The sequence below is a fragment of the Aythya ferina genome (genome assembly GCF_964211825.1).
Source record: "Aythya ferina genome assembly, chromosome: 14".
In the NCBI taxonomy this organism is placed as follows: Eukaryota; Metazoa; Chordata; class Aves; order Anseriformes; family Anatidae; genus Aythya; species Aythya ferina.
This window is the reverse complement of record NC_140312.1, coordinates 1,293,154-1,313,245: the sequence shown is the minus strand read 5'-3', so window position 1 is coordinate 1,313,245 and position 20,092 is coordinate 1,293,154. Positions and strand designations below refer to the sequence as shown.

Here is a 20,092-nt window from a genome sequence, read left to right as displayed (position 1 = left end):
GGGGTGGGAACACAGCGGGACACACGGGGAGCCGGGATTGCTTTAGGGCTTTAGGTTGAGTTGTGCCCGGTCTCAGCACAAGCAGCTTTTCCATCCGAGCGGGGCTGGGAGTCAAGTGAACTCACTGGGAAGGCACCCCCATGCTGAGCAGCTGCTTTGGGCGTTATTTCCCCCGAGGTTTGAGGGCAGCCCCCTTGCTCCCAGGTCCCACAGCAGGGTTCGTGCTGCCACGGAGCTGGTGGGCAGCCAGAGCCAGCCTGGGAGGCGGCGAGCGCTGGAGATGTGTTGCTATAGCTACTGGGATGCTCGGAATTAAAAAAAAAGAAAGCGCTGCTACGTGCTGAACCTCTCGGTGTGTCCCTTGCAGCCAAGTCCCTGCAGGAGTTTGCCACGGTGCTGCGGAACCTGGAGGACGAGCGGATGCGCATGGTACGGCCCCGAGAGCTTTTTCAGCTTTTGGAAACATCGCAGGGTGCGCTGGGGTGAAGAGCAGGGTTGGGGCACGCCGCGCAGCATCCCTGCCGGAGCCCAGTCGGGTGTGAGGGAGGAGGATGAGGCACGGGGGGCTGTGGGGAGGTCCTTGGGGGCGTTGGGCACGGGGCTGAGCGCGCGGTGTGCCCGGGGAGCTGCGGGTGACTCTTCCCCGTGTGTGCCCGGCAGATCGAGAACGCCAGCGAGGTGCTGATCACGCCGCTGGAGAAGTTCCGCAAGGAGCAGATCGGCGCCGCGAAGGTGGGTGGCTCCTGCATCGAGTCACGGCCTCGGCTGTGAGCCTCTGCCGGGGCTCAGAGGCACTGCTCGGGGTGCTCAGGGACAGCCCAGCCCCTGTGAAGCTGCCTCGGTGCTTCCAATCCACCTGCAGGCAAGTCATGCACCGACGTGAGCCGTGGGCCAAAAATCACGTGCCAGTTTCAGCGATTTTTTTTCTTCCTCCGCACCAGAATTTGCCTTCTGTGAGACGAGCTCGCAGGTCCCTGAACCCTTCAGCTCCGTGCTCCCTCCTTCCCGGCACGCTGCAGCTCTGGGTGGCTTCTGGCTGCCCCGGGCGAACCCGGGAACACACCCGTGTGTCTGAGGCTGCTGTGGGACAGGCTGTCCCTGCCGGCCTTTCTTTCCTGCCTTTGTTCTGGAATTACAGACGCTGCCTGTGGCTCTGCTGTTGTTATAACAACCTGCTGCTGCCCGCCAGAAGCACGTGCCAGCGGGCTGGGGCAGCGTTCGCATGGCAGCAGAGTGCCCTGTCCCAGGGCCGATCCGACTTGGTTTATGCAGCTGGAAAAAAAAAGAAAAAAAAAGGGAAAAAAAGGCACAAAAAGGGATCCTGCAGAAGATCCACATCTGGAGGCAGCGAGATGGGGCTGGGCCCGGGCTGGAGGTGTCGGGGAGGGAGCCCAGGGGTGCCTCTGCTGCCTGGCTGTGGGCAGGGGCTCGGTGCGAGCCGCCCTGGGGGCACCGGTTGAATGTCCCGTGGCTGGGTGGCCTCGCACAGCACCCTTTTTTTGGCCTGACCCTCAGCCTCGTCTCCTGGTGCCGATCGGGGTCAGAGTTTGCCAGAGCAGGCGCTGGGCTGAGCCCAGCCTGGTGGGAAGCGAGGAGCAGGCGCGGGGCGAGGGAGCTGCTCTGCGGGAGCTGCTGCGCGGCCGCTGCCTCCGTTCGCCGTCCAATTTGGGCTCTTCAAAGCCTGTCTGCCCTGGGTGTGGCCGCAGGGCTGCTATCGCTTTTTAGAACAAACTTAAAATAAACCCAGCTGCCTTGCCTTGCCTCGCACGGGCTTTTCCCAGTGACAGGGCTGGGCTGACATCTGCCTCCCACAACCATCCGAGTCTCGGTGTCCTGCTGATGGCACCCGGCGTGAGCCGCTGCCCGGGGATGGGAAGCGAGCAGGGCCCTGGCACTGGGGTCGCCTCCCTGGCTGCCCTGCTGGCCATCAGGGCCTTGCCTGGCCCCAAATCCCTGGGGCTGCTCCTGTGCTGGATGGGCTGAGCAGAGGGTGGGCAGCTCCCAGCCGGGGGTCCCGTGTGGAAGGGGTCCCACGGAGCCTCCTCCCGCTGGCGCGGTGCCGTGGGGCGCAGCATCGCGCCGTTTGCTCTGTTTTGTAGGATGCCAAAAAGAAATACGACAAGGAGACCGAGAAGTACTGCGGTGTCCTAGAAAAGCACTTGAACTTGTCTTCCAAGAAGAAGGAATCCCAGCTCCAGGAGGTGAGCACAACCTCTGGTTTTCCATGTCTGCCAGTAGCTGTTGAGCTTTCTGAATGCTTTAAGCAGCGTACAGCAGTGGTTTTCTTGGCTGTAAACTATTTTTTTTTCCTCACGTTGGCTGCAAGTGGCAGGTTTTCCCCTTAATCAAAGGGGACAGAGCTGTTTTGGTGACTAAGTCAGAGAGATCCCAAAATGGATAGCAATCAAAAAGGACAGAGTTTGTAATTAAAGAGCGCAGCAGAAGGGAGCTGGTTCTGCTGCAGGCTCCCTGTGTGCCCCGGCAAATCACGGGCGTCTTCATTTCCCTTCTCTGGAAGTGGCTGCGCTGGCTTTGAGCTTCGTGAGAAGGGCGACCAGGCTTAGTGCTTCCAAACTGCTTTGTGGGGCTGTTGCTTACTTGGTAAATGCTGAGTTTTCGGTCATTTCTTGTGCGCCTGGCATTCCGTGAGCTGCCAGGGCTGGCCGGTCCCTGCAGGGTTTGATTTTGGGCAGGGGGCTGGCGTGTCCCCAGCTGCCCTTGGAGGGGGTGGTGGGGTGCCATGCCGTGCTGTGCCGTGCAGGATGCTGCTGCTGGTGCGTGCTCAGCAGTGCTGGCTGCTGGTGCCATCTGCTGGTATTTTCCACCCCAAACTTTAACTCAGGCTTTTTCTGCAAAGGCTGGGGCCAGCTGCTGCCTGCCAGGAGCTGGGGTCTTTTCCCCTGCAGATGTGCACGGAGCAGTCGCTGATGGGATGGAAACGTTTCAGGAAAGCCAACCCCGGCCGTTTATTAGCAGCTTGAAGCCTCATTAGATACCCTGACGGCTGAGAGATGAGGGTTTGTGTCCGGGTGATTGGGTGTTTTATATTTCCTAATCTCTTCCTGCTGTCCACATCTGGAGGGTGATAGTGGCCACATGTGCAACTGCTGTAGGAACGCCAGGAGAGGAGGAAACCATGGGAATTCTCTGCTGCTTTGGCTGCTGACCAGCTAAATAACACGCCGAGGCGAACATGCCATTTAACTCCTGGCAGAGTTACTTCATTGCATCACATTTTCTGCTTTTCAGAGCTCGATTTGCTAAACGTCTCGGCCCCTGCACCGCAGACACCCAGCACAAGTGGCAGGTCACGGGGAAAATGTTCCATTTCACGGCTGTGTCCCAGGGAAAATCGGGAGCAAGGCGCTGTGAACGTGCAGGCGGGCGTTTATTGGGCAGGGCTCCGGGTGTGCAGCCCCGAGGGGTCCCTGGGGCAGCGTGCCCCGGGCTGGGTTGCGTTGTTTGGGGTGGCTCTGAGCAGTGACCCCGTCGTGGTGTGTGCTGGAGGCCCCAGCAGCCTCCTGCCCTGCCCTGTGTGTGGTTTTCCAGGCAGCAGGGAGCCTCCTCTTGCAGTCGGGTGCACGGCGGCTGCTCCTTTTTCTCACTTCTCACTCGTGCTTTCCTACCCAGCTGTCGGGGAGGTGAGAACGTGAGTCATCAACCCCCTTTTTTTCAGCTGAAGAAGGAGCCTGCTCGTGTGCCTCAGGTTTATATTTAATCTCTGTGCCATCTGTCCAGCCCCGTGGTGGCTCTGCGTTCGGCACGGCCCCGTCCCCGTCCCCGTTAGGCCCAGGTGCCCTCTGGCCGTGCCCCCAGCCAGCGCTGACTTTGTTTTTCCTCTTTCACCCCCCTGGTGCTCGCAGGCAGACAGCCAGGTGGACCTGGTGCGGCAGCATTTCTACGAAGTCTCCCTGGAGTACGTCTTCAAGGTGCAGGAGGTCCAGGAGAGGAAGATGTTCGAGTTCGTGGAACCTGTAAGTGAACGCTCAGCCCCCCCCCATCCCACACAGAGGGGTCCTGGGGGACGTGGTACCACGGAGCCAGGGCTCTGCAGCCCCCCGTGGGGTCTGGGGGAGGCAGCAGGAGATGTGCTTTGGGCGAGCCCCTCGGTGCTGGGCACAGGGCTGTGAGCTTGGCCCCATGCACACCCAGAGCGTTTGGTTCTGCAGACACCTCTGCTGTAATGGACCAGACCACGGGGTCTGCTGGCAACTAAAAGGAGAAGAGGCTTGACTGAGGGGAAAAAAAAAAAGAGTCTGGAGAGAACTGTAACGCTCACAAGGGAAAAAGTGCTCAGGAGTGACAGAGATTAAAAATGGGCTTTCTGGGATCTGCCTTTGCTCAGTTCTAGGCCGTTTGGAGCTTCTCTAGGAAATGCAAAACCTCCCCTGCTGCTTGCAAGGAGTAATTCCCTCCTGGTGGAGAGTAACTCAGCCAGGGGAGCGTGGCCGTGGCTGCGGCTGCCTGCTCTGCTGACACCTCCTGGCTCCCAGCAGAGTGAGAGTGTGAATGACGTGGGGCAGGGGTGGGAGCGGGGTCCTGGGCAGGGGGTTTGCTCGTCTGTGTTTGGGAGCAGAAGTTCAAGGGTTTGGCTGCCCAAGAGCTCGCTTTGTGGTTGTGCAGGGGCTGTTAGGGCAGAGCCAGCTCTGTTGGGAGCGGAGGGGCACGGCGAGGAGAGGAGGAGGATTTGGGTATCTTGGGGTCAGTGGGACTGACTGCAGCAGGGGCTTGGTGGGGCTGCTGGGTGGCTGTCACTGGCCAAGGGCCAGCGATGCTTGCCCCGGCAGTCCCTGAGGAAGACTGATGGTCTCGATTCGTTTTACCCCAATGCAGCTGCTGGCCTTCCTGCAGGGGCTTTTTACCTTCTACCACCATGGCTACGAGCTTGCGAAGGATTTCAGCGACTTCAAGACGGAGCTGACCATCAGCATCCAGAACGTAAGTGCCCCTGCTGCTGTGCCCGCCTGGCCTGCAAGAAACCTCGCACGTCTCGCTGATCTTACTGAAGGCCTGCTCCTTTTTTTTGTGCGTGCCATGAAGCCAAGGGTTTCACCACATTACTGGAAGGAAGTTCCTTTTGGTAAATAGTGCAATGCCACAGGCACAGCCCGAGGGGCAGCTCCTTCCCTCTGGTGCTCCAGGTGACCCCTGGAGCTGGCTGGCGGGCAGGCACCGCTCCATGACCGCTCTGTGAGTGTGTCACAGCACAGCTGCTCGTGGGAAGTGCCCTGCTTTTTGCTGGCATGGTTGTTGGGGCTCTGCGAGGTGGTGTTTCTCCCTGCATGGCCCTGGCCAGGCGTGCCCGTGGTGCCTGTGAGCCTGACATGGGCTGGGTGCAGGGCTCTGCGTTTGGCGAGCTGCGCTTCCCTCTTGTGCTAGAGAAATCCTCTTTTTTGACAAAGGACTCAGAGTGGTTTCGTTATTTTGGAGCAACTTTTTCAGAAAACTTACAATGCAAGTGACTTGCCAATTGCTGTAATATTTTTCTTTTAGATTAAATCCAGGCCCAGGGAAAAAAAATCTATTCATGGGCTCTGCTGGTCCCATTTGCTGCGAGGGCTGTGCTGACCCAGCGCCGGGGTCCTCCTGCCAGCAGTCCTGGCAGAAAAATGCAGTCGTGTAACTTTCTGCATAAGGGGCATAGGCACCTGAGGCCTGGATTTGTGCCACTCTGTTTATTTATTTTCACAAAAAAGTTAAGAATTTATTGAAGTTGAATGGAGGAAGGGACGGGAAGGTGGCTCCCCAATAGCTCTGCTCCTGCATTCCTGTTTTGATTTGCAGACAAGAAACCGTTTTGAAGGAACAAGGTCAGAGGTTGAATCGCTGATGAAGAAGATGAAGGAGAATCCTCACGAGCACAAAAACCTCAGCCCTAACACGATGGAGGGCTATCTCTACGTCCAGGAGAAACGTAGGTGACCAGGGCGATGCGGCGAAGGGGCTTGGGGAGAAGTGGTTTGTTGGAGTGGGGGACATGGAAGTTAGCTCAGCAGACCCCAAAATCTGGGAGGGGGGGACTGGCCCAGTGGCTGGGGTATTGCGGTGTGAGTATGGGAGCATCCCTGCCCAGTGCCCGCCAGGTCTGCTTTCTCTTCCCTGAACAAAAAGGGGTGGCAGTGCTTATTCCGCCGGTGAAGTACAGCGAGAAGCACAGGTACAGAACCACGCTGTGCTAAATGGTCGTTAAACCTGCAGGTTATTAGTGGCAGAGCAGTCAAACCCTCCTAGTTCTGGGAATAAAAACCGCGTTTGCTTTGCAGGTCACTTCAGTACGGCCTGGGTGAAGCATTACTGCACATACGAGCGGGAATCCAAGCGGATAACGATGGTGCCGTTTGACCAGAAATCTGGAGGAAAAGCAGTGAGTGTCAGCACGCAGCTGGATGTGTCCTGGGGACACGTGGGGTCTCTGGTGTGGCCATGCCCCCTGGCCGTGCTGTGATGCTGCTGGCAGAGGCGGTGGTGGCAGTGCTGGGAGCGCAGTGGCCGTGCTACACACACCCTCATGACCGCCCGGTTCCTGGTCCCTGATCCCTGCTGCAGGAGCAGGGAAGGCAGGCTGTCGGTTGTTTTGCTCCTTCCCCACTGCCTGTGGCTTGGCCGATAAAGCTGCTTCCTTTTGGGCAGAGCTGCAGGAGAGCGTGCAGCTCCCTTCGGACCCCGTGTGCCAGTGCAGGGGGAGCGCTCCCGGGCAGCGTAAGCCCAGCTGTAGCAGGGTCTGGCTTTCCTCTCCTCTAAAGCAGGAACAATGGAGCCCCCCGGTGTGTTCCCAGCTGGGGTGGTTTGCGAGCATCGTCCCCGTCCAGGGGAGCTGCCTCTGGCAGCTCTGCAGGCTTCTGTGTGGCTCCCTGCTGGCAAAGGGAGCTGGCAAAGGGAGGAGGGCAAGTTCTAAAATGAATTTCCTCTTGCCTCGGAGCATCTTCATTATAACTTAGCCTTCAAGTATGCCAGCCTTGTAATCGTCAGCTGCTGTGTGTTATTTCATGTGGTCCCTGCCCACTTCACGGCTTCCCCAGTGCCCGGGGTGTGGGTGCTGCCGCACGCCGCGGTGCCCTCCTCGTGCAGGGCGGGCGCCCGCTCTGGCACTGCTCTCCTGAGGTCTGGAGGCTTGCAGCATCCTGGCAGTAAGCACTGTGCTGGGTCTCGTGCCCTGTGCTCCCCCCTGAAGCATTGCCTGTGCTGAGCAGCCCCGTGCAGGCTGCACACAGCTCACCAGTGAGCGCTGTGGCCGGGTGTCCCGGGGTCTGTGCGCTGCGGGCACGGGGTTGGTGCTGCAGGAGGGAACAGCCACACGTGGGTCACGGCAGGCCCTGCTGCTGCCAGCCTCTCACGAGCACGCCTGGGGCTGTGGCTGGCGTTGGATATCATTTGATATCAGTGGCTCTGAAGCGGGGCATTCCCCAAATACCGGGGGGAGCAGGGCAGCTCGGGAGCAGACTCGTGCCCGCGGTGAGCGGCAGGGTGCAGGCAGTGTGCCAGACCATGGGGAGCAGCCCTGCAGAGACCCCTCCGAGCTGTCCTCCCGAGTTCCTGCTGGGGCCCTAAATAGGTTTCCTGGAAAACAGCGATGTCAGGGAACAGGGTGGTCAGCCAAGGTGTCGTCTAGAACAGCACGGAGAGCACAGAGAAGCGGCCGTCTCCAGGAACACGCGCAGGATTTATCTTCTATTGAGTCATCGGTGGATTTTAAAAATCGCAAAGGGAGAATTTTCTGTGCTGGCAGGGCCCGAGGAGGGCCTTCCTCCAGCAGAGGACAGCAGTGCACGCAGATCCTGTCCGACTGCTGCTCGGCGTGGGGAAATCCAGCACGGCTTGGATGCGGATGCCTGGATGGGAGGACGGTTTTGTCATTGCTTTGTTAAATAATAAACATTTGAAGACATGTTTGCTCCCGTTAGGGGTTTGTGTGTGCAGAACGCTGCCAAAAATGCAGCCAGCGCTGGAGTGAGAATTGACAGCCAGGTCTGTGAGGCATTGTTCAGCCATGGAAAATAAAGCTTTGCCCAAAAGTTGCGGTCCAACGCTCCCTGCCTGCCCGAAACGTGGGCCGTGCGATACGCGGTGCATGAAGCTCACCGCGTGCCTTCAGAAGGGACACCTCCTTGTTTTGGAATAACCACGTCTGCAAAGGTGGAAAGACAAGCCCTCATTTGGGATGTGTAATTACACATTTCTAGCAGGCGATGCGTTGCTGGTGTTACCAAAGCTCCCTCTGGTTTGAATGCGGTAATGGGGAGTGCGGTGGGCGCTGGGGGCAGGCGCACGCTTGGCTGTTCTCCGCCTTTACCTGCGATTCTGTCTCTTCTCAGGGAGAAGACGAAGCTGTTATCCTCAAATCTTGCACGCGGCGGAAAACCGACTCAATCGAGAAGAGATTTTGCTTTGATGTGGAAGCCGTCGACCGGTGAGTGCCGAGGGGCGTCGCAGCCTGGGGTGCACCTCGGGCCCGCGGTGCCTGCCCCCGGCTGCAGGCGGCTTTCCTGGATGCTTCCCGTGCAGCTTGGGTGTTTGCCTGCTGCTGTGGTCGTACCCTCTGCGAGTGGAAAGCTTTAGGCTGTGGAAACACGCATCTCCCCGGTGCTCGCAGCCAGGTGCTCGCGGGGTGTTGGGTTAGCGCTTCGTTTTACAAGGTGCCGAGTTTACTCTGCTCGTTCTGAACTGAACGGTGTTTTAGCACTTCTGCAGGCTCTGGCCGTGCAGGGTAAATGGTCACACGGATGGAAAAGACACGCTGCATGTGTCTTGGCAGGGCTGGGGTGCCTCTTTCCAGCGCTGGGTATGTGCTGAAATAACTTTGGCTTTTGTGCCGGGGCCGGGCTGCAGCCGCTGTGCTGTGGCTGGTCAGCGCTGGAAGCCCAGCTCACACCTCTGGGCACTTCCAATTTGTTTCTTTTTCCCCAAAGGAGTAAAATGCTTTCTGACGCGATTTGTCTCTGAGCAGCTGAGCCAGGCAGACGTGTGGGCTCAATCCACAGCGCCCAGGAATGGGAGCCTGTTTGTGCCCAGCTAGCACCACGCACGGCTTCCCTACATAAACATCAAAACCGAGCTGGTGCTGCTGCTCCACGCGGTGTTACTGCCTCGTCCCTTCCTCGCTGCAGGAGGCTGACCTGCTTTCCCAAAGCATGCTCCAAAGTCACGGAGTATCTGTGCCCTCCCAGGTTTGTGCCTGCTCCCGTTCCAGCTGTCCTGCAGATGCCCAGGAGGGCTCCAGGAAGCCCAAGCTCATTAAAAGCTGGTGTGTTGGATGGTGCTGGCTGGTAGCCCCTGCGTCTGGCCCTGCCCAGCCCTTGTTTTGTGGCTCTGCCCGTGGGGATGGGGGGGTGCGTGGCCTGTGCTGAGAGCCCCGTGGCTGCTGCCCGCTCCCTGGAGCTCCGTTTTCCTCCAGGAAGCTGCAGGATTTCTGCTGACGCTGGGATTTTTTTCCTATGCCCTGAGGAGTGTTTTTTTTTTTTTTTTTTTTTTTTTTTTTTAACGTGAAAATCAAAATAAAACTGGGAGGAGGAGAAGCCAGCCACCACAATAGTTTTCTTCTGTAGTGCTTTCAGAGACGGCTGAACCTTCCCTTGATGTCTGGAGCCTGCTAGGCATGGGATCAAGAGCTGCTCCAGAAATGCGCCTGCTAAATGTAAATAATGGCAGGGGAGCGGCGAAGGCGGGGAAACCTGAGAAATTGCTCATTTCACATACGTGTTCCTGGCTCCCCTGCCTGAGAGCCACGCGAGCAGAAAACATGAACCGAAAGGCTGCTTTTTCCGCCCAGTATGCAGGCAACTGTGCGTATTCTTGGTATAAAAACTCGTCGCAGGCTGCCCAGCACGGGAGTGCTTCCCAGCGTGGTTAAGGCAGGAGGAGAGGAGCTGCGGGCTGGGCGCTGCCCCCGATCTGTGCTGTGGGGCACGGGCTGGGGTCCGCGGGCGGTGGCACGGCCGTGACCGAGGGCTGGCTGCAGCTCCGTCCAGGCTGAGTGTGCAGAGGGCTTTTTGTCTTGGGCTGCTTGTTTTCTGCTTTGGTCTCGGGCTTTTTGTGTTGTGTTGTTTTTGTTTTTCTTTTTTATTGTCTCTGCTAATAGAGAAGTTAGAAACTTGATGTCTTGTTCTTCAGCCCCATGCTGGAAGTCTGGATGTGATTAAGGCAAGCATCCCCAGGATGCTTCTCTGTCTCACACATGTGCTGCGTTTGACTTAGAGCAGTTTTCTCCTTTTCTGCATGCAGCTTACAATGAAAATGAGGCTTGTAAGCAAGGTCCAGCAGGAGCCGAGTGTTTTGTAACTGCTCGGTGCGTGCAGGCACCTTCCCTTGACCCAGCCTGGGAGACCTGGGCTGGTTTTGAGCGTGCTGCCTGTGTCTGTGCTGTTGGGAGGGAAAGGGCTTTGCCTCTCCTGAAGGTGGAAGCTACCTCTCCAGTGGTTTGCCTGGAAGTGGATGGGTTAAGAGAGCAGGAAGATTCTTCTCTACGCGTCACTTGCTTGTGATGGATGGATGCATCGGATTGTCCCTTGTGAAGCACGTGGACTGACGCTTGCTGGGCTGCGCTGTGCCTCCCGGGGCAGGCGTGGGTCAGCGACCCAAGGGCTGAAACCTGCGCCCGTACAGCACAAACCCCACTGATGTCCGTGCTGATGGAGAGGCCACATCGCTGCCGCCTGGCACTCGTGTCCAAAGCCTCTGCTCTTACTCTCCAGCAAATTACCCACAAATAACCCTGCAGGTGGCCCTGGGGCCGTGTCCCCCTGCATGGCTCTGTGGCAGGTACTTCTTGCCCGTGCCCTGCTGTGCTCCTGTGCTGTCCCCTCCCAAGGGGCTCCTGGTGGGGCTCTGGGTCAGGGCTGTCCTGCTGCTGGAGGGGGCTCCGGGAGCCCCGCACGCGGTTGCGCTGTGCTGGCGTATCAGCGACACCGCGCACAAACCGTGCACGCGTGCAGCTTCCTGATGAAACTTCCCTTTTCATTCAAGTGCTGTTATCTCCCCTTGCCATGAATTTGGAGTAGCTTTTCAGGCTCCGTTGATAGCAACTGGGAAAGGTGTTCCAGGATGCGGAGCGAGCCCCGTGCCGCGGTGATAAGGCGGAGAGGAGCGAGGCGGCCCCGCACACGCCAGCCTGGAGCCGCGCAGCCTAGAGGTGGCAGCCTCGGCCGGTTCTTCCCGTGCTGCATCCCTCAGCACAAAGCCGGCTCTTGTCGGCGGTGCATTTTGGGAAGCTGGTAGGCATGCCGGGCCGGCTGCGGGCTCGGGCCATTTTAAATAACAGGCAGAGAAGCTATTGTCTGCTGGGGGGAGGAATGCGTGCTCGGCTCCTCCAGAGATGATTCAACGCTCCAGAACTGAAAGTCTTGAGCCTGGCCTGTCATCGCAGCACCGCTTCCTTTTCCTATTGTCTGGCAGGGAGCAGGCTCCAGAATTCCCAGTGCTGAATGCTGAAACTCTGTGATAGAGGTATTTGGGGGAAAGGCTAAGAAATCCCTAACACTGCGTTTGCACATAGCTCTGATTTTCTCTGTGGGAAGTTAGGGGGTGTTTTAGTGCTGTGTTCAGAAAACATCAGATACCATTACAGCAAAACGAGCCCCAGAATGCAGTTGTAGTGTCTGGCTGAAATACTTCCCTGTGCCATGGATAGCGTGGCGTACTGCTAATGCCCTTTTCCTAACTAAACCTAGTTGTAGTCTCTGCGCATTAAATCAGTTTTATAAACAAGGTGAACAGGGATGACAGCCGGTGTCTTGCCAAATAAGCCGTAGGAGGAGGAGCAGCTGATCTGGCAGATGACAAAGGCTGTGCAATTTAGGATAATCTAGGTCATTGCTCAGGGCCAGAAGCTAAGTGCTTCTAATACCAATTGGTGTTTATGGGAACAGGAGGTATTCAGCATTTTGGGGTTTTGGTCTCTTAGTCATTCACAAGGCAGTGACCTGCTCGTTGTGCCATCGCTGCGGGTGCCTCCGCTGTGCCCCCGGAGCGGCTGGCATCGTGCTCGCAGGGCTGCGTAATGCTTGGCACCGCGCTGGGTGAGCTGTGAGGCACCTGCTGCAAGCATTTCCACCGAGCAGATGGTTTTGGGTAGCTAGGTGTGTTGGTGTTGGCCCTGCTCTGGGCACACGCTGCATGGCTCCGTGCGTTTCCCCGTGCCCGGCCCTGCCCGCAGCCCGGCGGCTCTCCCGATGCCTCCCCGTGCCAGGCTGTGCAGAGGCCGGCGGCTGGCAGCGGAGCTTCGCACAGCACGTGCAATACAACCTGTACTTGTTCCCTGCCGGTGTCGCCTTTCCAGTGACCTTTCCAACAAAGCCGTTCGCAGGGGGCTCCCCCCAGCCCCGTGCCCCTGCAGCTGAGCGCCCACGCCGGCCGTGCCGTGAGCCTTCCTCCGTGGTCACGGGGAGAGCGCGTCCCGGGAGGGGAAGCCTCATCTTGTAACCTGCCCAGGGAGACCTGATCTCAGGAGCAGAGCCCCCTTCCTTCCTGCTTTCCTCATCTCCTTCCACGCTTCGTTTCAGGCCCACACCTGGCTGCTGCCCGTGGGCGCGCTGCTCCGCGCAGACCCAGGCTGGAAACTTCTGGTCCCAGCGCCGTGCTCGGCCCTCCAGGCCCCGTTATTAATCCCTGCTCGGGTTTTGTCTTTCAGCCGTTTTTGATTGTCTTGGTGTGATAAGCTGCTGCAGGAGTTGAAAGTTCTTATCTGTTCCTATTGCTTTCATTATTTGTTTGTCTTTCTGGGCCATGGGACTTTCTCATTTTCTCCGCGCGCTTAGTCATAGCTCCTTAAACGCGGGCTGTTTTTCTCAAAAGCAGAGATATTGAGAAAATTCAAATTTCCTGTGTGGTCTCGTATGGAAAAATATTTTTAGTTTTTAGATTGTAGCATATCGAAAATAGGCTTTCTTGCAAAATGTTTGCCGTGCTCTACTCCATGCTCTCTCGCTCCCGCATTACTCAGTTTAGAAACCGGTCACAAAATTTCCCAGTCCCCTCCTTGCATCCCAAAAGAAGGCCAAGGGCCTCCTGGTGCCTGGCGGCTGAAACGTCTGGTGCAGCTTCCAGTAATGAGTCAGCAGGTTCGTTATCTCATTTGCCACAAAAGTTCATGTTTGTGTATTTTCATCCCTGAAGGATTCCCGCTGCGTGGACGCCGCCGTCTGCCTGTGGGGAGCAGTCCCGCCGGGCGGAGGGGGCTCCTCCAGCTTGTGGGGCTGCCGGGAGGGGGAATGTAGAAGAGCTCCGGAGTTCAGATACGTGTGTTAGTGGAGATGGATGAGTTCTGTTTATCTTTTGGGAGAGCAAGTCAGAGCAGGGCCTCTGCTGTCTCAGCCGCTGCCCTGAATGGCCGAGATACCCGGAATCTTGCCATAAAATACCCAGAATCTAGCGAGCGCACCTTGGGGAGCGGTTGGTCTGGAAGGAACCCCCTGCACACGGGGCTGGCTGCAGGCGCTCAGAGCTTGCTGCTGATGCTGTCGGGGGGATGCTGCCCCCGCTGCAGCCAGCCTGCCCGGACAGCGAGTGCGAGGTACCCCTGGGCACGGCACAGATCAATAATGCACAGGGCATAATGCACGGGGCGCGTCCTGCAGGCATCAGGGCCAGGACGGTGGCTCTGCTCGGGAAGTGGTGCAATGGAGGCTCTGGCAATGAACGCAGTGGGAGGAAATGCAGAGCTATTTGCAATGTAAATGGCTTTTTAATTCAGTTTCACAGCCCCGCCCCGCATGCTGCTAAATAAGTGTGACTTTGAAGTGAAGCCCAAAGAGTTGTTATCTGCTCGGAGGCAGAGCAAACATCGCCACCTTATCGCTGCTTTGTCCTGTGCAGGAGGGAGCCTGGCACAGCAGATACCCGTATTGTCTTTCTGGAGTCTTGTCACTGTTCTGAGAGGCCAGCGTCAAGCTTACTCAAATGAACGCTTTAAATGTCTTTTGTTTTAATGTCTCAGCCAGAGAGGCAGGAATCCCCGTATTTCCTTTGCCCGAGTCTCAGCTAGAGCCCGGCCAGGGCTTTCTGCCGGGGCTGTCGGTGCCCCCTGCAGCAGCGCCCAGCAGCCTGCCTCCAGCTCAGGCCTGGGCCTTGGCCAGGGGTGCAGCTGAGCCCCCGGTGGCCCCGGCCTCAGCCTCTTGCCGTGGAGGAGCTGCTCTGAGAGGAGCTGCTCTCAGCCCGTGGCCAGTGCTCCTGTTCCTCCGTGGGTAGCTCCGGCTGCTCTGCGCCACCCGGGCTGTGCAGGGCGAGGAGCTCTGCTCCCCGTCTCGAAAACACTCGGCGCTGGATGCTGAACGCTTTCTTCCTCAAACGGGGCGATGGTTAAGTGGTTTCCTCTTCCCTTCAGAATGAGTAAACTTCCAAACCACTAAGCTGGTGAGTATTGACTGACTCACCAATGGGATTAGCGGAGATCAAATACATTATGGCTGGTTTACTTGGACCTGGGCTTGATGCGAGCCTGAGCACACTGCTGCTGCTGGGGACCCCGTGCTAGCTGCCTTGGGGTGCCACGAGTGAGCTGCCTGGTCGGTCAGGGGGCACAGCAAGTGAGGAGTGTTAACTCTTTGCTCCTTTCCCATACGGACTGCTAGATGCAGTAGAAAAGGGGCCAAAACCAGCACCATGGCAGCCCCTGTTAGTGCTGTCTCTTCTGATGGAGGATCAGCTCTTATCAGGGGCTGAACGGCTGTCACAGAGCGCTCCTGCTGCTCTTGTCCTCCTGCTGAATTGCTTTTGGAAAGCGCAGGTTGGAAATACCCCTCTTCCCAGGCCTTACCATTTTTTGGGGATTTAGTGGTTGGCAGCTCGGTGGCTGACCCCTGCGTGGCCGGGGCGGCTGCGCCTTGCAGGGATGGAGACTGCGGCCCCAGGAGCTCTGTGCTGCAGCACTTCCCGTGGATGAAACCTCACAAGTGCTGCTGTGGGGTCGGCCCCGATAGCTGCTCCTGGTCGTGCTGGCCATGCCTGCATCCTCCCTGTTGCCAGGGCTCGTGTCCGTGCTCCTCCTGCAGAAACAGCAGCCGTGCTGTGCTAATGCCTCTGAAAATAGCTTGGGAGGGAGCAGAGGAACCGGCAGTGTGGGAGCACCGGCAGGGTCAGGGACGTGAGATGGTCACACCACATGAGCATTTTGGGGATAAAAGTGTTGAAATTCCTCATGCAGCGGAAGGTCCCCCTGGAGCCTGTGCTTAGGTGATGGTGGGACGTGGGGTGTGGGGGCATCCTGCTTGCTCGGTTGCCTTCCTCACCTTGGCCATTACGTGGACGTGCTTAGCTCCAATGCAGGTGATCTCTCTGGGGGGAAATCAAATGCAAAATTGTCTCGTGTTATGGAGTGGCTGTTACACTCTAAAAGCACTGAAAATGTGTGCTGATTGCTGGAGATGCCTTCTGCGCCGTTCTTGGTCCTGCTTAGGACCTGCGGGGATTTCTCTGCAGGGGTAAGGCTGGCATCAGCTCCGTGCTGCAGGGGCTCGGTGAGGAACATCATCATCTTTCCCTCTCCCTCGTGTGGAAAATTTATCTCCGTCCTCTTCATTTTCCATCCTGCAGTTTACTCACGGTGTTCCCTTTCTCTCCGCAGGCCTGGCGTGATCACCATGCAGGCGCTTTCGGAAGAGGACCGAAGGCTTTGGATGGAGGCAATGGATGGCCGGGAGCCGGTGAGCACAAATATTAGAGAGAAAGCACTGGAGAAGAGCACGGAGAGCGTTGTGTAGCCCGGGGCAGCTCGCTGCAGAGCTCGCAGTCACGCAGCGCCTGCCAGCCGGCGCGAGAGCTGTATCCGTGGGGCAGCGCACGCCTCCTGCCAAGAGAATAGTTTAATCCTTTGGTTAAATATTTGAGGTAATACTGTATCTCCTGTGCTTGGATTGCTTGAAGGTGTGGTGGAAGGGAGGAGGGTAGGCTTGGCCAGCACAAACACGCTGCTGTGCTGTGCTGAAAGGAAAACATGGCAAAAAGAGCAGTGGAAGAAAATACGCTGTAGATTTCCAGGGATTTTTGAGTCCTGCAACTCATCTGGCAGGCGTTGCTGGGTCTTGCAGAGAACTGCAGATCTAGTGCGAGAGGAGGAGTGGAGCCCGTTCCCAGCTCTCAGCGATACCGTCCTCGCTGTGCTTGCTTCTGCCATGCCGAAGCTGTGCGGGCTGCCTCATCGCTGGGAGAGATTCCAGCACAGCCCCACGGCCACAGACTGCTGCTGCCTTGAGCCAGAGCCTCCCCGCCACCCACGGCAAGGTCCTTGGTTTGTCACAAAGAAGTGTTCGTGAAACCCACGCGGACACACACGGGCTGGCAGGCGCGTGCTGGGCTTGCTTTGACACACCTGCAGCGACTCAGACATCGGCTGGGTCTGAGGGTGCTGCCGGGTACCCCCGGCGGTGCCTTGCAGTGAGGATGATGGTCAGGGCTTAGCTTGGAATCGGGGATTCACTGGGTAATTGGGATGGGATGAGACCTTGGGAGGTGTCTCGTCCAGCCTCCTGCTCTGAGCAGATTACTCGGGGCATTATCCAGTGGGGAACTGAAAACTCCTGAGGAAGGAGACCTTTGGCACAGCTCTCCGGGGCTCCAGCTCTGCTGCCTGGCCATCCCCCTGGAGGGGAGTTCCTCCTGATGCCTTGTCTGTGGTTTGAGTTTACACCTTCTGTCTGTTCTGCACTGCACTGCCTCGGGGAGCCTGTCTCTGTCCTTCTGATGCCTTCCTCGTAAGGTGGCTGCTGTCGGGTCCCCACGAAGCTTGGCTAGCCCCTTCACGCTGCACAGACCTCGCTTCCTAACAGGGCATGTGCTGTGGAGCTTGGACCTACTGCTGATGGTGATCACACCTCTCTGCCACTCCCTGGGGTGAAACAACATTTCTAGGACAAAATTGCACATGTACACCTTCTTCCAAGAACCGGTATTGTGGGAGACACAGGCACAGAAGCAAAAAGGAGACAGAACATGCAGTGCGTGCCCAGGACAACCCCTGCTGTCTTTTTCTATCACTCAGCCTTGCCTGGGAGAGCCAGCCTGCTCCACCTTGGCTATTAACTCGAGTGTCCCTGTCCTGTGGCAGCTGCAGGGGGAAGGCACTCAGCCCTGTGTAAGGCACGCCAGCCCCTCCAGCTCCAGCATGCAAACTGTCTTGCCCCCTCCTAAATTAACCCCTACCTGGGATCTGTGGTGGCAGGCATCCAGAGGCAGGATAATATTTTCTGTTCTTTCACTAACTAAATGTGCATAATTGCTCATAATTGGCATCAAGCCTTGTCCTCTTTTAGCCTGCTCACCTACTTCCCTCTGCCTCACCTCCGCTGCAGAATGCAGTTGCAGGGATGTGAAACTCGGCCACCTCCAGCTGGAGCTGCACGAATACAGTCATCCAGCTGCATTGTGACCTGCTGATGCTATCAGGGCTTGGCACAATAGTGGAGCCGGTCTGGTAGGATAGGGTTGCAGAAGTGCAGCCAGAGATTTTGAGCGTTTGTAGGGCGCTATGCATGCGAAAGGGGCTGTGGAGTAACAGATGCAGCACTGCCTGGATGATCCTGTTCCAGAATCTGATTACGTGAACCCATTCAAAAAACAGAGGTCTTCATGCTGCCACCTGCACATTTCTATTCTTCCCTATCGTGCCCATCAGCTTCGAGCAGCTTGCTCATCCAGCACGTCAGGCAGTGTTGCTGCTCATTAACGCTGCGCCTTAATGCAATACCTCGTGGCGCTTCAGTGCTCGTGGCGCTTAAACCCGGCCTGCCAGGTGTGGCGCGGGAGCCATGGGAATGAAGCCTCTGTGGAGATGGATGCAAGAGGCATTCCACTGATGGAGGCAGCGTGTGTTGACAGACAAGGTAGCTCCTCGTCCTCAGTTATCCTCTTTTGATCTCTCACAAGTGGAGCTGTTGGTCTGTTTTGTTTGAGTTCTTATCTTGCGGCGTGAGGGTGTGGGATGTTACCTACTCTGCGGAGATTTCCTTGAGCAAGAGACAAGGGTTTAATGTTTGGACTCCTAGAAGCATCCATTCTATGCTTTGACTATAATTTTGTAACCAAAAACACCCCTACTGGAAAGAATGTCTGGTTTCCTTTGATTTGAATATTGAGTGTGGGAAAGATTGGCACGGCGGAGACGGTAATTCCATGTGCAAATTCGGGCTGTGGAGAGATTAAAGTGCAGTGGAGTTTGTTTCTTAATTATAATTAAAAAACTAAAACCAAATGTTGTATTACATTTTAGTAAAATCTCAACATAGAATGTGGGCTACATTAGCCAAGACATTTGTCACAACTTGAAAAGATTTATTATATATCTTACAGTCAGAGCAGACTCCAGATAGCTATCATCAGTCTGTTAACTCTTACCACTTGCAATTAATTTGGCTGAAAACCCTGTGTTGACTTTGGGTTTTCTTTTATGTTACAGAGGCTGGAAATAGGAGAAAATGTTAACTACGTAACAGAGCAATTGCATTCATTTTCATTAAGATATTCAGGATGAGTTTCCTATGTGTTTTTTTTTCCTTTGGTGATGCAGTTTGCGAATGAATATGGTGTAGGCCAGAGTGATTCTGAAACTTGACTGGGGACTGAGTCAAGAATAAAAGCTGTGTTGGCTCACACTGGTGGCTGTGGTAGGCTGTAGGATTAACAGAGACGCAAATTAGGCTGTTTGCTTTCTGTCAAAGAACCGAACAAGATAAGCATTTTAGTAAGGTTGTGGCTCTGCTTGCCAAGTCTGCAGTGAGCATGCCAGCCAAAATTGATGCTGGTGTCAGCAGTTCCTGCTATTACCTTCCAAGCAGGTTCGTAATCTTAGAAATCATTCTCACGTCCGTGCAGGCAGAAGTGGGGTACTGGTTTTGGAAGCGTTTGGGACACAAAAATATTTCTTCAGGAAAGTCAGCCTAGCAATGTAAGGGTAAGCAGAGGATTGAGGATATGAAACATGTTAAATTACATCCCTCTTGAGCTGGATTAATATGTTGTCCATAGCCTTGTGTGGTGATGGAAAAGATAGTGTTAAAAGGCAAATGCAACATCCTGTGATCCTGTCAGAGGAAATAAGACGTGGATGGGACCTGAGCAGTGCTGCTCTGCTGCTTGCAGTGTGCTGCCCTTTGCTTGATTTGTTTTGTTTTGCTTTTGGTTCTTTGAAGCAATACAAGTGCATAAAAATGCAGCAAGCATTTCACCTAGGAGTTGGTTTTGTTTATGCTGTAAAGCCAAGGGCACCATCAGCTGGGGACCGGCAGCTGGTTCCAGCTTGTGCCCTCACAGGGAGTTGGTGAGCAATGGAGACACGCAAACAGGGCTTTCTCCTTTCCTTCTCTGCTTTTATGTGTTCTGCACATTTGCAAAGGCAAGCAGAGTACAAATCCCTTGCGTGCCGTGGGAGGCTAAAGGCTGGTAACTCAGCAAGGCAGCACTGCTGAGGCTGGTGGGTTTGGTCCTGGGACCTGCCCGAAGTTGGACCCGTTGCAGTGGCACTCACTTGACTCGGTCCTTGTGCCATGAGTCTCCATCCTCCAGAAAGCAAACAAGGTTTTTGCTCCCATTCTGGAAAGCCGTTCCTGGACCTCACTGCTCTGGGGTCCAGAAACCATCCCTTGGTTCCCCGCTCTCCCAGGTGCAGGCCTGGCTGCTGCTTTATGTGAGGACACCGGGCTGCGGGGCCATTGGGCTGTGTGGAGCTGCTGAGCCGTGGGGACATGTCGAGCAGTAGCTGCAGTGTCTGTGTTTTCTGCTGGGTGCTGAGACGCCGTGTTCATGTTCCCAAACAGGGGCAGGGCCCGGCTGGAGTTGCGATGCTGTTTGTCAGCGCTGGGAACTCAGGAAGTTCAGAAGTGGTTACTGCTGAATTAATGAAAGCCCGGAGGGCAAGATCCACAAAGGCTCTCTTAAATGACATTTGAGATATTGCAGAGACACTGAAACTCTCTTAAGGCCTTCCCTAGGTGCCGAAGGTCTGTGGACACTGGCAGCCCTTTGCCAATAGCTCTCTTTTGTGTAGATGTGCCAATCCTTTGCTTGGGTAAGGAGCACCCTCTGCCCAATTCCTGGTGACCACTGCAGCACCATACTTCATATGTCTTGTCCTGAGTTTCTCTTCCTCCATTTGAGCCCAGGCCAAACACTT

At 56.3% G+C, this 20,092-nt stretch overlaps 1 protein-coding gene across 5 annotated transcripts in view; it reads left to right on the top strand.

Moving 5' to 3' along the window:
• The window catches only part of ARHGAP26 (Rho GTPase activating protein 26), a 119,806-nt gene that overhangs the window by 15,384 nt on the left and 84,330 nt on the right, over positions 1-20,092 (top strand). For 4 of the 5 annotated variants that reach the window (XR_014697950.1, XM_084535797.1, XM_084535795.1 and 1 more), the window contains exons 3-11: positions 368-429; positions 661-732; positions 2,100-2,201; positions 3,864-3,974; positions 4,834-4,938; positions 5,785-5,914; positions 6,264-6,364; positions 8,313-8,407; positions 15,554-15,632. Coding sequence is in view for 4 of the 5 variants with exons in the window: in XM_084535797.1 (XP_084391923.1) it covers positions 368-429; positions 661-732; positions 2,100-2,201; positions 3,864-3,974; positions 4,834-4,938; positions 5,785-5,914; positions 6,264-6,364; positions 8,313-8,407; positions 15,554-15,632 (857 nt within the window). In the remaining variant the exon portion in view is untranslated. The remainder of the gene's footprint in view (positions 1-367; positions 430-660; positions 733-2,099; positions 2,202-3,863; positions 3,975-4,833; positions 4,939-5,784; positions 5,915-6,263; positions 6,365-8,312; positions 8,408-15,553; positions 15,633-20,092) is intronic. The other variant, XM_084535796.1, reaches the window with a different exon arrangement.